Source organism: Pseudophryne corroboree, chromosome 3 (assembly GCF_028390025.1).
Source record: "Pseudophryne corroboree isolate aPseCor3 chromosome 3, aPseCor3.hap2, whole genome shotgun sequence".
Taxonomy (NCBI): domain Eukaryota; kingdom Metazoa; phylum Chordata; class Amphibia; order Anura; family Myobatrachidae; genus Pseudophryne; species Pseudophryne corroboree.
Genome location: NC_086446.1, coordinates 390,138,854 through 390,153,530, shown reverse-complemented (window position 1 = coordinate 390,153,530; position 14,677 = coordinate 390,138,854). Strand labels below are relative to the sequence as shown.

Sequence of the window (14,677 nt, the reverse complement as noted above, 5' to 3'; positions counted from 1 at the left end):
GGTCCAAGAGATTCGTTCAATAGAGATTCCCCTATGTAACTGACAACATAACGGGTAAAACTGCACTCACTCCTTGTACTGTATTCCTATGTGATTTACTAATAAAAGCTGGAATACAGTGCCCTTTATTCGCCCCACAGAACCAGATCTCTCGGAACAGATATGGCAGGCGAGGGCTCATCCAGATGCTGTAATGATAGATAACCCGCAACAACCCACTGCAGAGGGAAAAGGTCTAGCATCAAGGTTGATTCTATTTCGGAGTGGGAGAAGGGACCTACTGACGTTTCTAGGGGAGGAGCTACGTCACCAGGGGGAGGAGCTACGGGCGAACAGGGTACCCGAAAAGTACCCTCGCGGGCTCGCTTTGCTCGCCACGCTTCGGGCACGGTGGCTCGCTCCGCTCGCCACCTGATTACTAAAGGTAATAGTTGGTGGCGTGGATACTAGAGCAACTGTACCGCTGGCGTAGCACCTCCCCCTTGTGTCGTGGCTCCTCCCCCTTACGGAAAAGGTCCCTTAGCCCACTTGATTCTATGGTCAATGAAGGAACTGGAAGGCGATTGGGCCATGTGATCCGCACTGAGCTGCCCTTAGTAGACGTAGAGATGACGTCACTTCTGCCCTTCTTCCGTGTATAGATTATAGATAGCATTTAGGAAAACATCCTACAGGGCACGGGCAGATTGCTGGGGGATGTTGGTGCCAGCGCCCTGTCTTCTGCTCTGACAGAGTGGCGACCGGAGGGGAGAGGTAAGCATAGGCTTTTACGTATTTTCTAGAGGCCGGGTCGCCATAAAATGTCTTTAATCCCCTGTAATGTTGGACCAATAGGCCAGAGCTGTGCAATCTTTGGCTCTCCGATGCCAGCTGTTGTGGAACTACATGTACCAGTATGCCGTGCCAGCCACAGGTATTTAGTTTTACAAGAGCTGGAGAACCACAGTGTTTTTTTTTTTTTTCACTTTTTAAATCCAGCTATGGTAGGGTGTAATTTAATTAAATAAATAGGATGTGAATAATATTAAAATATCTCACTTTTAGGATTGAGTACACAGCATTCATACGTGGCATAGTGGCACAGTGGTTAGAATCCCTTCCTCACCACGTTGGGCTCTATTCCAACCAGAGCTCTATCTTTATGTTGGTTTTCTTCTATGACCCAAAAACATAGATGTGCCAGGATTCACTGTCATTCTCTCAACTGTGCTGGTTTTTTTGTCACATTTAATAGAAATACACATCTGATAGACCTCACTTGCTAGTTTTTGCCCAAGGAGTGGAAAGGACGTTCGTGGTTATACGAGAAAGAAAGCACAATAGAAAATAGACACAACTGGTACTTTTGCTTTTAGTGCATGTTTTGAACATTCATTTGTTGAATCCTGTCTGCACACATACCCGTTTCTAAACGTTAAAGCTGGATAGACGCTATAAGATTACCTGTCCAATCTTTCTTGTTGGAACGAAAACCTGGTAATGTATGGGGGTAAATGACAACCATTTGCTCCCAAAAGCCGGTAACTGGGCAAAAATGGTCGTTGGTTAAATAAAATGGATTTAACCAATTTGTCGGAATGTCCATTTTTGTCTGTTTTCCAGTATTTGGGAGCAAATGGTTAATTGTTTGCTGTCATACACTGCCAGATTTTCGTTCCAATCAGAAAGATTGGACAGATAATCTTATAGTGTGCATCCAGTTTAAATCTGGGGCATATGGAGGGTACTAATCCACAAGTAACAATTCAAAATACATGACACAACACTGCCTGCTACTATTGACTTATCTGAATGTATCTGTAATTACAGATTAATTCATCCCTTTTTATGCCTTTATACACGTTTGTGCTAACGCTGTGTTTACTACATTGTTTAGGGATATGGAGACTAAATCATCCACAATGCAAGTGAGCTTTGTATGCCAGCGATGCAGTCAGCCATTGAAGTTAGACACCTCCTTCAAAATCCTGGATAAAGTAACCATGCAGGAGCTGACAGGTGGGTTAGTTAGTACCGTGAACCTGCACATGAAATCACTTAGTTGAGAGTGTGAAGTGAACAACCATCCCAGTCCTGTTTGTGATCTGGAAGAGCTTTAAACACTTAACTGGCTAATATTTTTTTCAAAAACTGCTCAGAAATTGTTGTGGTTTGTTTTCCAATTGATTTAGGTCAAGAACATAACACAAATTTAAAAAAAGAAAAATGTTTTAAACTCTGTATGCCATAAAAATAGCAATTGGTGCTGCTGCTCTGCTGCTGCCGCCGGGTGAGGGGTGCATCAGATGCGACCACGTCAAGGAAAGCCCAGCCTAACGTTTTCGCGTCTGATGCTACCATGCCAGGTAAGTGGTTAATGGACTGCAACCTGAAAAATGTCTGCTCAGTTGTGCCTAGCACAGGAAAATATTTACGCTAGATGTAGCTTTGTTTATCCCTTTGTACAGGCTATAAAGGAGGGTACACACTAATAGATATATCTGCAGATCAATTGATCTGCAGATATATCTATGTACGGATCGGGCAGTGTGCTGTGCATACACACTGCCCGATCCGTCAGGGGACTGACGTCATGAACTGGGCGGGCGTGCGCCCGCCCAGTTCACCTGTCAATCACCGCCGGCCGCCGCAGCATGTGTACGGGCGGTCGGACGACCGCCCCGTACACACACAGCGACGCGCCAATATATCGTTAGATATATTGGCCGTCGGCTGTGCTGCGCGGCCGACGCGATACGTCTGTGGACGACGGAGTTCACAGACGTATCGGCCGTACACACTGGCCGACGGTCCCGCGATATATCGGCCGTTCAAGAGAACGGCCGATATATCGACCAGTGTGTACGGGCCTTAAGAATCTTGATGGCTGTGTCAGCTACATCTTTGCCTGCCCTGTCCTATTTTTGGTTCTATCAGAATCTGACTTTCCCTTAGTGATGTCTTCTATAATATCACATTCATGCTTTTCCTCTAGACCGTTCAGCTCATAAGAATTGCGAGCCATCTGACAAATTTTGGTCCTGGGCCCTCGCTCTCCTTGAGCTATGAGATTGATAAATGTTATCTCGCAACCTAATTGTACATGATATTCTTTGAAAAATGTGGTAATCAATGTATCAATAATTAGGTTTACGTGAAGCCCCTCCCATGCTGGCAGTTACTTCCCTCCCACCTTCTTAAAGGACCCCCTTTCCCGGTTTTTCAAAGAAATATAGCACTTACATTATGCACTTACCCTCAGTCTACTCCAGCACGTTCTAGGATAAGGCTAGTGATGTAGTGCCATTCTCTCCTACTAGCTCCAGTCTATTTGTACATGGGGCTTCCCAGCACAGAAAATGTCAGAGACCTATCTGGAGCTCAGTATAGGACCATTTGTAGCCATCTGGATTCGGAGAGATGGGCTTTTCCTTGAAAACTGGTACCCACAAGATGGTCAGAAGTGTCTTAGTTCAGCAGGAACTTCAGACCTAAAACATTTATGCCAGTAGGCCCTCCCACCAAGCTGAAAGAGTGTATAGTGCCCTAAAGTGTGCTTTGTTGTTTACTTATAGCTCAATTTATGGTTTGTTGTTGAATAATAGTTTATTTTTATGTGTACATACTCAGACAGAAATCTCGTACCTTGCAACTAGAAACAGAGGATCGCAACAAGCCTACATTTTAAGAGTAAATAAACATACATTTTTATGAAAAACACTATTTTGATATTAACCAAATCTATTTTACTACAGCTCCACTGGTGACAACAGCTGCTGCAAAACCAGGGGGCACCCATGAAGAGGATTTAAGTACTGAGGTAAACGATTCCAAATTATGTTTTTGTGTTTGTTTTGTTTTTTTATTTTGGTTTTACAGCAAGAAGACATTGTTTCAGACCATGATATCTGAGAGTCAGAACTTTTTACCTGGCATACAGTTGAAACTAAGGAAGCCAATCCCATCCCATTTTTGTAATACCAGGATTTGGGATTGTACAAAAACTATTATTATTCCTCCCATTTTTTTAATTTTTTTTTTGTAAATACTGTTTATTTAAATTTTTCGTCAATGTACAATAGACAGTCAACAGCTGGAAGGGGGGAAGGGAAGACAGAAGGAAAAAAGGGGGGGGGGGGGGGGGGGGGAGTACAGCAATGCATAAGTACTTTATCAAAGATATAAATTAGTAGGAATCCTAAATATCAATGTAAAGTGTACCAAAATAGTTGCATCAGAAACCATATGTCAAAGGAGGGGGGCATTTATAGTAAGCCAGCCGTGGAGACCAAATATCTGTAAAGGCTAATGCATTGCATTGCCGTCAACCACACTGGAGAGGAATTCCATATGGTAAGTATCCCAGACGGCCGCAACTACAGCTGCGATGGAGGGAATTGTGTGCGATTTCCAATGGTAAGCAATTTTACATTTCAGTGCGGTAGTAATATGCCAGATGAGCTTTTGTAAAGGTTTGGACGTCCCAGGGATGGACCGAGGAAGTAGAAAGAAAGAGGGGGAAAAGGGCATATCGACTCCAGTGATTCGTAAAACCAATCTCCGGATGGCCCTCCAAATTGAAATCAACCTGGGACATTCCCAAAATATGTGGAGCAGGGTACCTCTCAGCCCGCAACCCCTCCAACACACGTCCGAAGCGGAGGGAAATATTCTGCTTAATCGCGTCGGAACTAAGTACCATCGGACATACAATTTAAATGTGTTCTCCCTATGTCTAATGGAGGTTGCAGAGGAAACTAAGTTCTGCCTAATCTGTTCCCAGGTGTCAGCACCCAGTTGGTCTTGTAGGTCATCCTCCCAAGCCGTCTCATGTGGGGCCAATGTTGGTAAATTATGATTAATCAGGAGGCGATATATAGTTGATAAAAGGCCCTTAGAGGAAGAGCGAAGGAAGCATAATGATTCCAAAGGGGACCTGGTCAAAGAGCTATGCTACTGAAGAAAAGCTAAGTGAAAGCTACGTAATTGTAGGTACTGAAAAAGACATTGTGGTGGGAGTCCATATCGACTCTGTAAATCTGAAAAGGATGGAAAGGACCGTAACAATGCTATATCATTAATAAACAGAAGATCATGAGCTAACCAATGCTGAAAGGCATGTGCATCCCTGCCTCCAGCGAACAGTGGATTATCCCAAAGGGGAGAAAGAGCAGGAGGGGAGGACAATAAAGAAAAGGTCTTAGTAAGTCTGTCCCAAAGCGAGATGGTGAATGTTATGGATGGGAAATTAGTATATTCAGGGGGCCTGTGGGAACGAGGGAGCCAAAGAAGGGTGGAGATGGAACGCACATGAACCAGTTCGGATTCCAATTGAACCCATCTACGGGAAGATATGTGCGAATGCCAGACGACAGCCTGGGAAAGATGGCCTGCATAATAATACAATTTGATATTAGGCACTCCAAGTCCACCCGCCCTGGTCCCGTTATACAGAGTTTTGAGCCGAACACGAGGTCTTTTACCCGACCATAAAAAGCGTGAAAATTTCTGCTGCAAGTCTAAAAACACATGCGAGGGGATCCGTACTAGGAGCGCTTGAAAGAGGTATAATATGCGAGGCAGAACTTTCATTTTCAGGGCGTTAGCGCGACCCGACCAAGAAATGAATTGACCAGACCACTTGAGGAGGTCACTAGTTACACTATGAATTATCCCAGGATAGTTCGCCACATACAGCTGAGAGTATTGTCTGGTCAGATATATGCCTAAGTATTTCAAGCGAAATTTTTTCCAGTCAAATTTGAAGTTACTGGCTAAGGAGACTTTTAACGGTGCAGAAAGGTGGAAGTCCAAAACCTCTGTCTTAGCAGCGTTGATTTTAAAATTAGAAATGACACCGAACTCTTGTATAATTTTGAAAAGATTCGGTAGAGAGATAAGAGGGTTTGATAAGGTAAGTAAAATATCATCAGCATATAGAGAGATTTTAAACTGGGAAGAGCCTATTTTAATCCCCGAGATATCCGGGCAGCTGCGAATACTAGAGGCCAGGGGTTCTATCATCAGGGCAAAAATTAAGGGTGACAAAGGACAGCCCTGTCTCGTGCCATTTGTAATCAAGAATGGAGGGGACAGTAGACCATTCACTAAAACACAAGCTGACGGGGAAGCATAAAGAGATTTCACTCCAGTGAGAAAACGACCTGAAAGACCAAAGCGTCGGAGGGTGCAGTCCATATAAAGCCAAGAGATGCGATCGAACGCTTTTTCAGCGTCCAACCCCATAACCAAGGAGGGGAGTTTAGATGAATCAACAAAGTGTATAGTATCTGTCGCCCGTCTAATGCTATCAAAGGCCTGTCTGCCAGGGATAAAGCCGACCTGGTCCGGATGAACCAGGGAGGAGATCATCCCAGCAAGACGGTTCGCCAATACTTTTGCAAACCGTTTCAGATCAGAATTCAACAACGATATCGGGCGATAGCTAGCACACTCCGTGAGGTCGCGTCCTTTTTTAGGTATTACAACTATCTCGGCTCTAGTAGTGGAGCCGTCAAAAGGCGTGCCAGTTAAAATCGCATTGAACAATACTGTCAGGGCCGGGACCAGAATTCCACTAAATTTTTTACAATATAAAGCCGGTAGACCGTCTGGGCCAGGAGCTGAGGAACCCCTCAATGATTTGATCGTAAGCTCAATTTCTTCAGCAGTGATTTCTGTATTCAGCGAAGTCATCTGCTGTTCGGAAAGAACCGGTAGGGGGCAGGAAGCAAGGAAATTATCAATACGCTCCTGCAGACCAATGGTATCATTCGAAGCAGACCGGTTATACAGTGAGTGATAATAGTCCTTGAAACAGTGTGCTATTTTCTGCGGGTCATAAGTCAGCTTGTGATGTTGGTCTCTTAACGACAGGATCCTGTTTCTCTGTTTACGAGCTCGCAAGCGGGAAGCTAAGAAGGAGTCAGCTTTGTCACCTTTAGAGTAGAACCTATGCTGCAACCATTGCATGGTCTTCGCGGCTTTAGCAGATAAAATTTGGTATAATTGGCCTTTGTCACAACTGAGGGCCTGAGCTGACGGAAGGCAGCCTCAGTTGTAGGGGCTGAGATGTACCGGAACCTGGGAGGTTGTATCAGACCCCTGGACATGTAAGTAACATGAAGAGAAACCGCCCGAAGGCGTGACCACGACAACTTGAGTAAAAGTCAATGATATTTATTTATGACAAACTCCATGCATCACAGTAGCAGTAAAAAGTAACATAAAAATCAGCAGAGAAATAATAATACAGTTCCTGGGTACTACAGGGTGGCAGGGGCCACAGAGCTCTGGTGGTATGAGACAGTTCTTATTATCTGCAAGTTGGAAAGTCCTTACCAGGCTCAACTGTAGCAATGAGGAAAGCCCAGGGTCGTACCAGCTGGTGTTCCAGGGAAAGCTGGACTGCTGTAGATAAAATGCTGCTGTGGGTACTGGTTAGAACCAGACAGGTGTTGGCACGGAGTGGATACTGGCTGGAACCAGTTAAATAATAAATAAAGCTTGAGAGCGATGCAATGTAGATGAAATGTAGAATTTGAGAGCGGAGAAATAATAATACCGGTGGAGAGTGGTAAACTGCAGAAAGGACACCGGCCCTTTAAGAGAAGCTGTACACTGCTGGAAGCTGAGCTGGAAGCAGGTGATGTTGTAGCTGGAAACAGGTGAGTCCAGAATGGATCGGAGAGTCAGGCTACACCGCAGATGGAATGCTGGTGCGGGTCTCTATAGCAGAAGTCTGGAGACAGGAGCTGGAACCTGAAAGACATTCACAGAGGAGAGACAAACTGGAACTAGGTTTGACAACCAAAGCACTGACGCCTTCCTTGCTCAGGCACAGCATATTAATACCTGCAGCAAGGAAGGGGTTGGCTAGGCAATTATGCAGATTAACAATACAGACAGCAGATTGGTGGAAATGATCAGATGACAAAATCCAAGATGGCTGCGCCCATGCAGACACTTGGAGGGAAGTTTGGTTTGTAATCCATGTGAGAATTGAAACCGCAATGGCGGCGCCGGCCACAGGAGACAGGAGACGCCAGACTGATGATTGCACATCTAAACCACGCGGGCACAGCGGAGGCCGCGGCTGACGTAATCGCCACTCTGACACTCTGTATGCAGGAACTCAGGGACAGCGGCGGAGGCCGCGGGAGACGCCATTCCAGATGTAACATGGCGCCGCGGTGACCGCGTCTCAGAGTGACAGGAGAGGATGCGGGAATGTGCACATCAGGATAACAGATGGGATCCGGTCCTGGAGCGCTGAGCCAGCCTTAGGAGGCATCTGATAGGTAAGAAATGGCGTCCAGATACCCGGATCGTGACAGCATTTTAGAGCTAGAAGTCTACTATATAAGGAGCGTCTGGGCGTCTGCTGATGCAGAATCGTCAGCTCTTCAATTTGATGCTCAAGATCCGCAACTGCCCGGCGATCCAGTAACTTTTGGGCTTTGGTTAAAGAAATGAAGTGACCTCGAATGGTGGCCTTATGTGCCCCCCAAACTACAGCCAGTGAAATATCATCTGTGGAATTCAAGGAAAAAAATTCCTCCAGGACCCTAGCAGTCTGAGTAACATAGTCTTTTTTCAGAAGGAGAGTGGAATTCAATCTCCAACGGAAAACTATAGGGGGAGTAGAAGTAGAAGAAATTGTCATATAAACCGCTAAATGATCTGACCATACTACTGGGGAGACCCAAGCCTTAATCAAGCCCTGTACTGCGGAAGAGTCCACTAAAAAGAGATCAAGTCTAGAGTGAAGATCATGGGGTATAGAATAGTGAGTGTATGTACGTTCACACGGGTACATTACCCTCCAGGCATCGTAATACCCAGAGGATGTTATGTAATCCGCCAACCGTCTGGATTCTTTAACTGTCGACGGACTAGGGATACGAGATTGAGTACGGTCCCATTTTAGGTCAGGTACCGCATTGAAGTCCCCACCAATTATCACCCGGCCCTTCATTCGTTTGGCAAGTTAAGATTGAAAATCGCAGTGAAAGGTACCCTGCTCCATATTAGGGGAGTAAATCGAAGCCACAGTCAAAAAAGAGTTTCCCCGCTGTAAGACAACAATATTAAAGCGGCCCTTGGGGTCAGAAAAGGAGTTCTCAACAGCGTAATGTAGTGAAGCATGCAGCAAAATGGCAGTACCCTTACTTTTTTCGGAGTTGTAGAGTAGAAGGCTTGAGGGTAAGCTCTTGAAGCCAAGGAAGGATGGACAGTTTTAAAATGTGTTTCTTGTAAAATAATTACGTCAGCTTTTTGCTTTTTAAAAAATTGGATAGCCATGGTTCGCTTATGGGGGGAATTTAATCCGTTGACATTCAACGTTAAAATGTTAAGAGTCATGGGGGATTCCAGTAAAGAACCCGGCTCAAGGGGGATTCGAAAATCGAGATTACAATGCAGAGCTGAGTAGGGGGGACATGAGTAGGACGGGGAAAATTAGGGGTAAATAACGAAGGAAATGGAGGCCGAGAGGCCAACCGTGTAACTAGAAAAGGTCGCAGTCCTAAGGACACGACAAACATCGTTACAGGACCCCACCCATATAGGGGGGAATCCAGATGTTGTGGGGATGAGACCGCAGGGAGAACAGAGGCATGCCAGCTGTTCGTTAACCATAACAACAATAAAACGTGGGCCACTAACATAGGCATGGAGGGGAGGGGAGGGGAGTGGAGTGGAGGGGGGGGGGGGCCTGCAAGGCAAAGGGGGAAACTCCAATTATATGGAGATAAGGCACCAAAGAACTTACTAATTAGAGAGGGATCATTCCGATATCCGGAAAACCAGTACAGAGGGACAAACGGTATCTTATCGTATCAGGATAAACAATCACATCATATTAAACAAACAAATAAGGACAAAGACATGTAGCAAGTAATAGAGACAGGCAAGTAATAGTGACAATAATAGACTTAGTTTCGCTGCACAGCGGCATGGAGCGACTCCGAGGCATCAGCACGATAGTATCAAAAGATCAGCACATCAATGAGCTGAGCAAGCAAGCTGTAAAATAGGGAAAAGAGAACTCCATGCCACTGCGCAGAGAGAAGGGGCAAAAAGTACAGATACAATAGAAACAGGAAAACAAAAACCATCTCTATAATATCAAGCCTGAAAAAGAAATTCTACAAGTCTTTGCAATAAACCTGAAAGTCTTGAAGATAAGTAGCGTAGCAATCAGTCGACCATTCAGCGCGTGGAGGCGATCTTGACTTGGGGCCCTCGCAAGAATTTGGAGATGACGCGGGCGGAGAAGTCGCAAAAAGCCTCAATCGTCTCTGAGCCGACAAGCCATCATCAGGATTCTTCACAGAGTGATTCCGACCATTAAAGGAAAAATGTAGGGCAAATGGAAACCCCCATCTATATAGAATCTGGCGATTGCGCAAGGCTTTGGTGACGGGCAACATCTCCCTTCTTTTCTTGAGTGGAGGGGGCCAGGTCCTGAAAGATGAGGAGGTGTGATCCTTTATAAGGGATAGCAGGGGTGCCCCGGCAAGCATTGAGCACTTTTGTATTAATGTGGAAGAAGTGCATTCGTAGGACAATGTCTCTCGGGGGTTGATCCGAGGGTGGTTTTGCGCGGAGAGCCCTATGCGCTCTGTCCAACAGGAATTGATCTTCAGAAAGGTCTGGAAGCAATTGACGAAACAAGCCCAGAAGATATTCAGGTAACGCAGATGTATCTATCGACTCCGGCACATTGTGTATCCGCAAATTGTTTCTTCGCGAGCGATTCTCAAGGTCCTCAACTTGCTTGCGTATGCGGTCGACCTCCGCCCGGAGTTCCAAGACTTCCTGTGTGATCACATCCTGATAGTTGCAGATATCATCAGTTTTACGTTCTAAGGCGTCAGTGCGAGAGGAAATCTCAGTTTTTAGTTATTGGACGGCCGCTCGCAGCTCAACTCTGAATGTGGATGCAATCCTTTGTACTAGAGAGTCGTAGGGATCGGCATCACCCGCGAGAGCCGAGTCGGATCTGGACGGGGAGGACCCGCGTCCTGTCCAGTCCCCGGCGAAACCGGGTGTTGATTCACATTTTTGCCCCGTTTAGGTCCAAAAAAAGAGGCTGAGTCTCCAGCGGGGGCTTTACGATTTCTATTAGACATATTCGAGATAGATCAGAGCAACAATGAATAGATATATAGTAAGAACTGGGAAGGAGATGAAGTAGAACCCAGTGCCTTGCAGTGAAACAGGCGTGTCTCACATGGGCATCGCAGAGGAGCAACACTGGAAAAAATGAAGACCCGACCAGCAGCGACTCTTAATCCCAGAGAGCAGAGCAAAGCCCAGCAGCCCCACAACGTATTGAAGCAGTGAGGTGTGAGAGACCACTTATGAGGCAGAGGGCGTTAACAAAGGGTCACCGTGGTAGCTGCAGCCCAATCCATGTAACACGTAGCTCCCTGACAATCACAGATACATATTTCCAGCAGCAGCAAAGGGAAGGGGGGGGGGATGGTTCTCAATAATTTGCACAACCGGAAGCAGGAGTGGGGTTAGGATAGCACCTCTCAGGGTGAGGGCTACAGGTATCCAGTGCTATATACAGTCAGGGTGCGCCACCAGCCCCTAAGACAGGACTGCAGTAGCGTGGGTGTGCCTGGGGCCCCCAGCGGGCTAAAGCATAATCGTTGGTGGTAGTGGAGGAGAGCGGTGAACAACCCGGCTGCAGTAGGGCCCTCTCTGTTATGGACAGTGTGGGTGCCGCGGGGGCGGCTGGCCCTGGATGCGGCGTTGCGGGGTCAGCGCAGTACGACAGAGCCTCAGTCGGATGTCACGGCAGGCCGGATGTCCCGCAGCTCGGTGCTGCCAGGCAGTGGGTAGGAGTAGAAACGGAAGGGGGGGGGGGGAGCTGCGGCAATCCCCCTCGTCATGGAAAACTCCACCGCCGGGTCCGCTGCAGCGTCTTCTAGAGGAGCTCCCGCAAGCTGCGCCCGGCCTGCTCGGCAGCTTAGCTACACCCCCCCGAGAGCGCTTCTTAGTGGTGCCCGCTGAGTAGGGTATTGTGGGCCGGAGGTCAATGTCTGGGGGGTGCTGGGGGCACCAGTTTAATACCGCGAGGCCTACCTCCCTCCGCTGATGTCTCCAGTCTAGGCCGCAGGGTCCTGCTGCTATTCACAGCGAGGAGTGGATGCACATCCCTCGGCTCCCCCTGTAAGCAGGGCCGCTCACCCCCTGCAGTACTCTCTGAAGTGCGGCCCTGGGAGACGGTGCAGAGTGGAGGGCCGCCGGGTCCAAGATGGCGGGCGTCCGTCCGGCTCCAGGGGCGGGGAGAGCCGTGTCGGCTGCGAGGGGCCGGGGCAGGAGGGAGAAGGCAGTGTAGCGGGGGTCAGTGCAGAGGTCGCTGGGTCCCGGAGGGGAGCAGGCGGGCCGGCGGGATCCGTGCTGTACTCGGCGGGCGGGTCCGACACTGGAGGTCCCGGTCTGTGTGGGGGAGGCAGGCCGCAACCCGCAGAGAGGCCTAGAGCCTCTCCCGGCTCCGCGGTCAGTGCTCTCCAGCAGATGGGGACGGGGGGATCAGTAATAGGGGATTGGAGCGTGGTTGGGGGGAGATTATGCACTTTAAAAGGCTTTTGTGGCAGGAGCCCTCAGACAACACGTCGTTCCTCACTGGCTGTTAGGCTACGCCCCCCTATTCTGCCCATTTTCTAAGGTCCTACTGCGTGAGTACATACTGATGTCCATCGTATAGTCTCAGCTACACATCATACCCCCTTGCCCTCTCTGCCAGCCTCCCTTCTTTATCCATCTACCCCCTCCTGTCCTCCATGCTATTCTTCCATGTGTACCACCTTATATCCCCCCTGCTTCCTTCTCTCTCGCCCCCCCCCCCCCCCCCCCCCCTATGGCATGCCTCTCCTACCTTCCCTTTCAATTGCCTTACTCACTCAGTGGTGGGCAGAGAGGGCATTGACTGGTACTCTTCGAGGCTCAGCTGCAGGAGAAGAGTTGGAGTCCTGTGATGTGACAGCTCTCAGTCACTGATAGTCTGAAAGCAAGTGCACCATGGGACTCCCATCTATTCCATGTGCAGCTGGGAGAACCTGAGAGGACCGAATAATGCGACCAGAACTGAGAGGTCCCAGCCCAGTCTACATTGTGTTTCGAATCCTGTAAAACCTGGTATTTAGTTATTATAATCATTGTATTTTGGGGACTTTAAAACATCAGGGATTCTGTAATTGGCTTCACTAGTTGAAACTTCTGGTTTGAAATACTGTATACAGTAAATGGAAGATGCAATAATGCTTTTCATTCACAATATCTTTGATATTTTCCTGCTGGTATATTTACCACTGCAGTTTTAATGTCAGCAATGCTACTAGTAAAGGTTTGCGGAACTTATTTTGTGAAATCATTATTCATCAAATATGCTATAATTCAAAATATAGCATTTCTCTGGCAGGGTCCACAGTTTATCCACAGGATAACATTGGGGATATGATGAAGCGACAGCGGATTTGCACCAATCGGTCAAAGCTTTTCGGCCTAACAGATGCAACGGGTCCGTCCATATATTCCTGCCTCCTGGCTCAGGCAAATCATTTTTTTGTTTGGTGCGGCAGGAGCCGGACCATGGTCAGAGGGCTGCTGGTTTTTAGCAGCCCTAAGCTTTCTTATTTTATTTTTATAGTCTTACTTTTTAAAGAGATCACTCAAGAAAAAATAGTATCTTATATGTACCTTTAGAAAGAGTCGCACCAACAACTCTCCGCCGGGTCGCGACGATGCTTACCCACGAGTACAGTGCTGTTTTGGCTGGCATCTGTGTTGGATATACTAGCAGGTCCAGCAGACGTTACCATGCTGTGGCCGGAGCACGGGGAGAAGGTAAGGCATCTGTTCCGCTTAGAAGGGGAATACGGACACAGCCACACTGTTTTGGGAGGAGACTACCAAACAGTCGCTGACGCGGCTGTCACCTCTGGTGCACCAGCGCTAGGCCTTAGGGATCAGAGGCTCCAGGAATAGTATGAGGCAGCGATCCCTAAGGTTGATGTCAGCAGTGGGGAGTCGGACGCTCTGCTGGTCGCCCCTCCCCCCAGTTCACGACCAGTTTCCTCCGAGTCTCCCGCCATGAACTGTTTCCCACTTCCGTCTCAGATGCTGTACATGAAGGGGACTCAGTCGCAGCATAGGCGGCTGTATGACGGGTGCGTCTGTGTTCACTATAGGTTCATGGAGCGGCAGTGTACACTAGTAGCGTCTGGATCCACTCGGCATTCGCTAACGTATTGATCGGTCCTGGAAGCGAGGTGAGTCTCGCTATATCCCACTCTGAGTACGGGTAATACAGCACTAAGTCTCTATCTACCTTTTTAAGTACGAATAGTTAGATAAGTGCCTGTTGCATACGAGTCTGTATACTATTACTGTTGTTTCTTTCGCTATGCCTCTGAATACTGTATATCTGTTTAAACATGATTCAGTAATATGTTCTCCTACATACTTGAAATGTAGTTGTAGTTGATAATGTGCTCATATTGCTTATTATACTAATGTATAACATGTGACTGACTGCTAGTGTGATTGCTGACTTTACTATGTATTCTGTCAGTTTTGTCCTATTCCGATCCTCCATGCTGGTGCATGGTAGGGTCGGATTGTAGGTCACTTTAAAAAGCTTAAAGTGATTACAGTCACAAATTGTGTAGTACACCGTGGA

At 47.4% G+C, this 14,677-nt stretch overlaps 1 protein-coding gene across 1 annotated transcript in view; it reads left to right on the top strand.

The window, feature by feature from the left end:
- Positions 1-602: 602 nt before the first annotated feature.
- The window catches only part of BECN1 (beclin 1), a 38,120-nt gene continuing 24,045 nt past the window's right edge, over positions 603-14,677 (top strand). Inside the window, exons 1-3 of the mRNA XM_063960056.1 lie at positions 603-753; positions 1,877-1,998; positions 3,735-3,799. Of these exons, the coding sequence (XP_063816126.1) occupies positions 1,881-1,998; positions 3,735-3,799 (183 nt within the window). The 5' untranslated portion in view covers positions 603-753; positions 1,877-1,880. The remainder of the gene's footprint in view (positions 754-1,876; positions 1,999-3,734; positions 3,800-14,677) is intronic.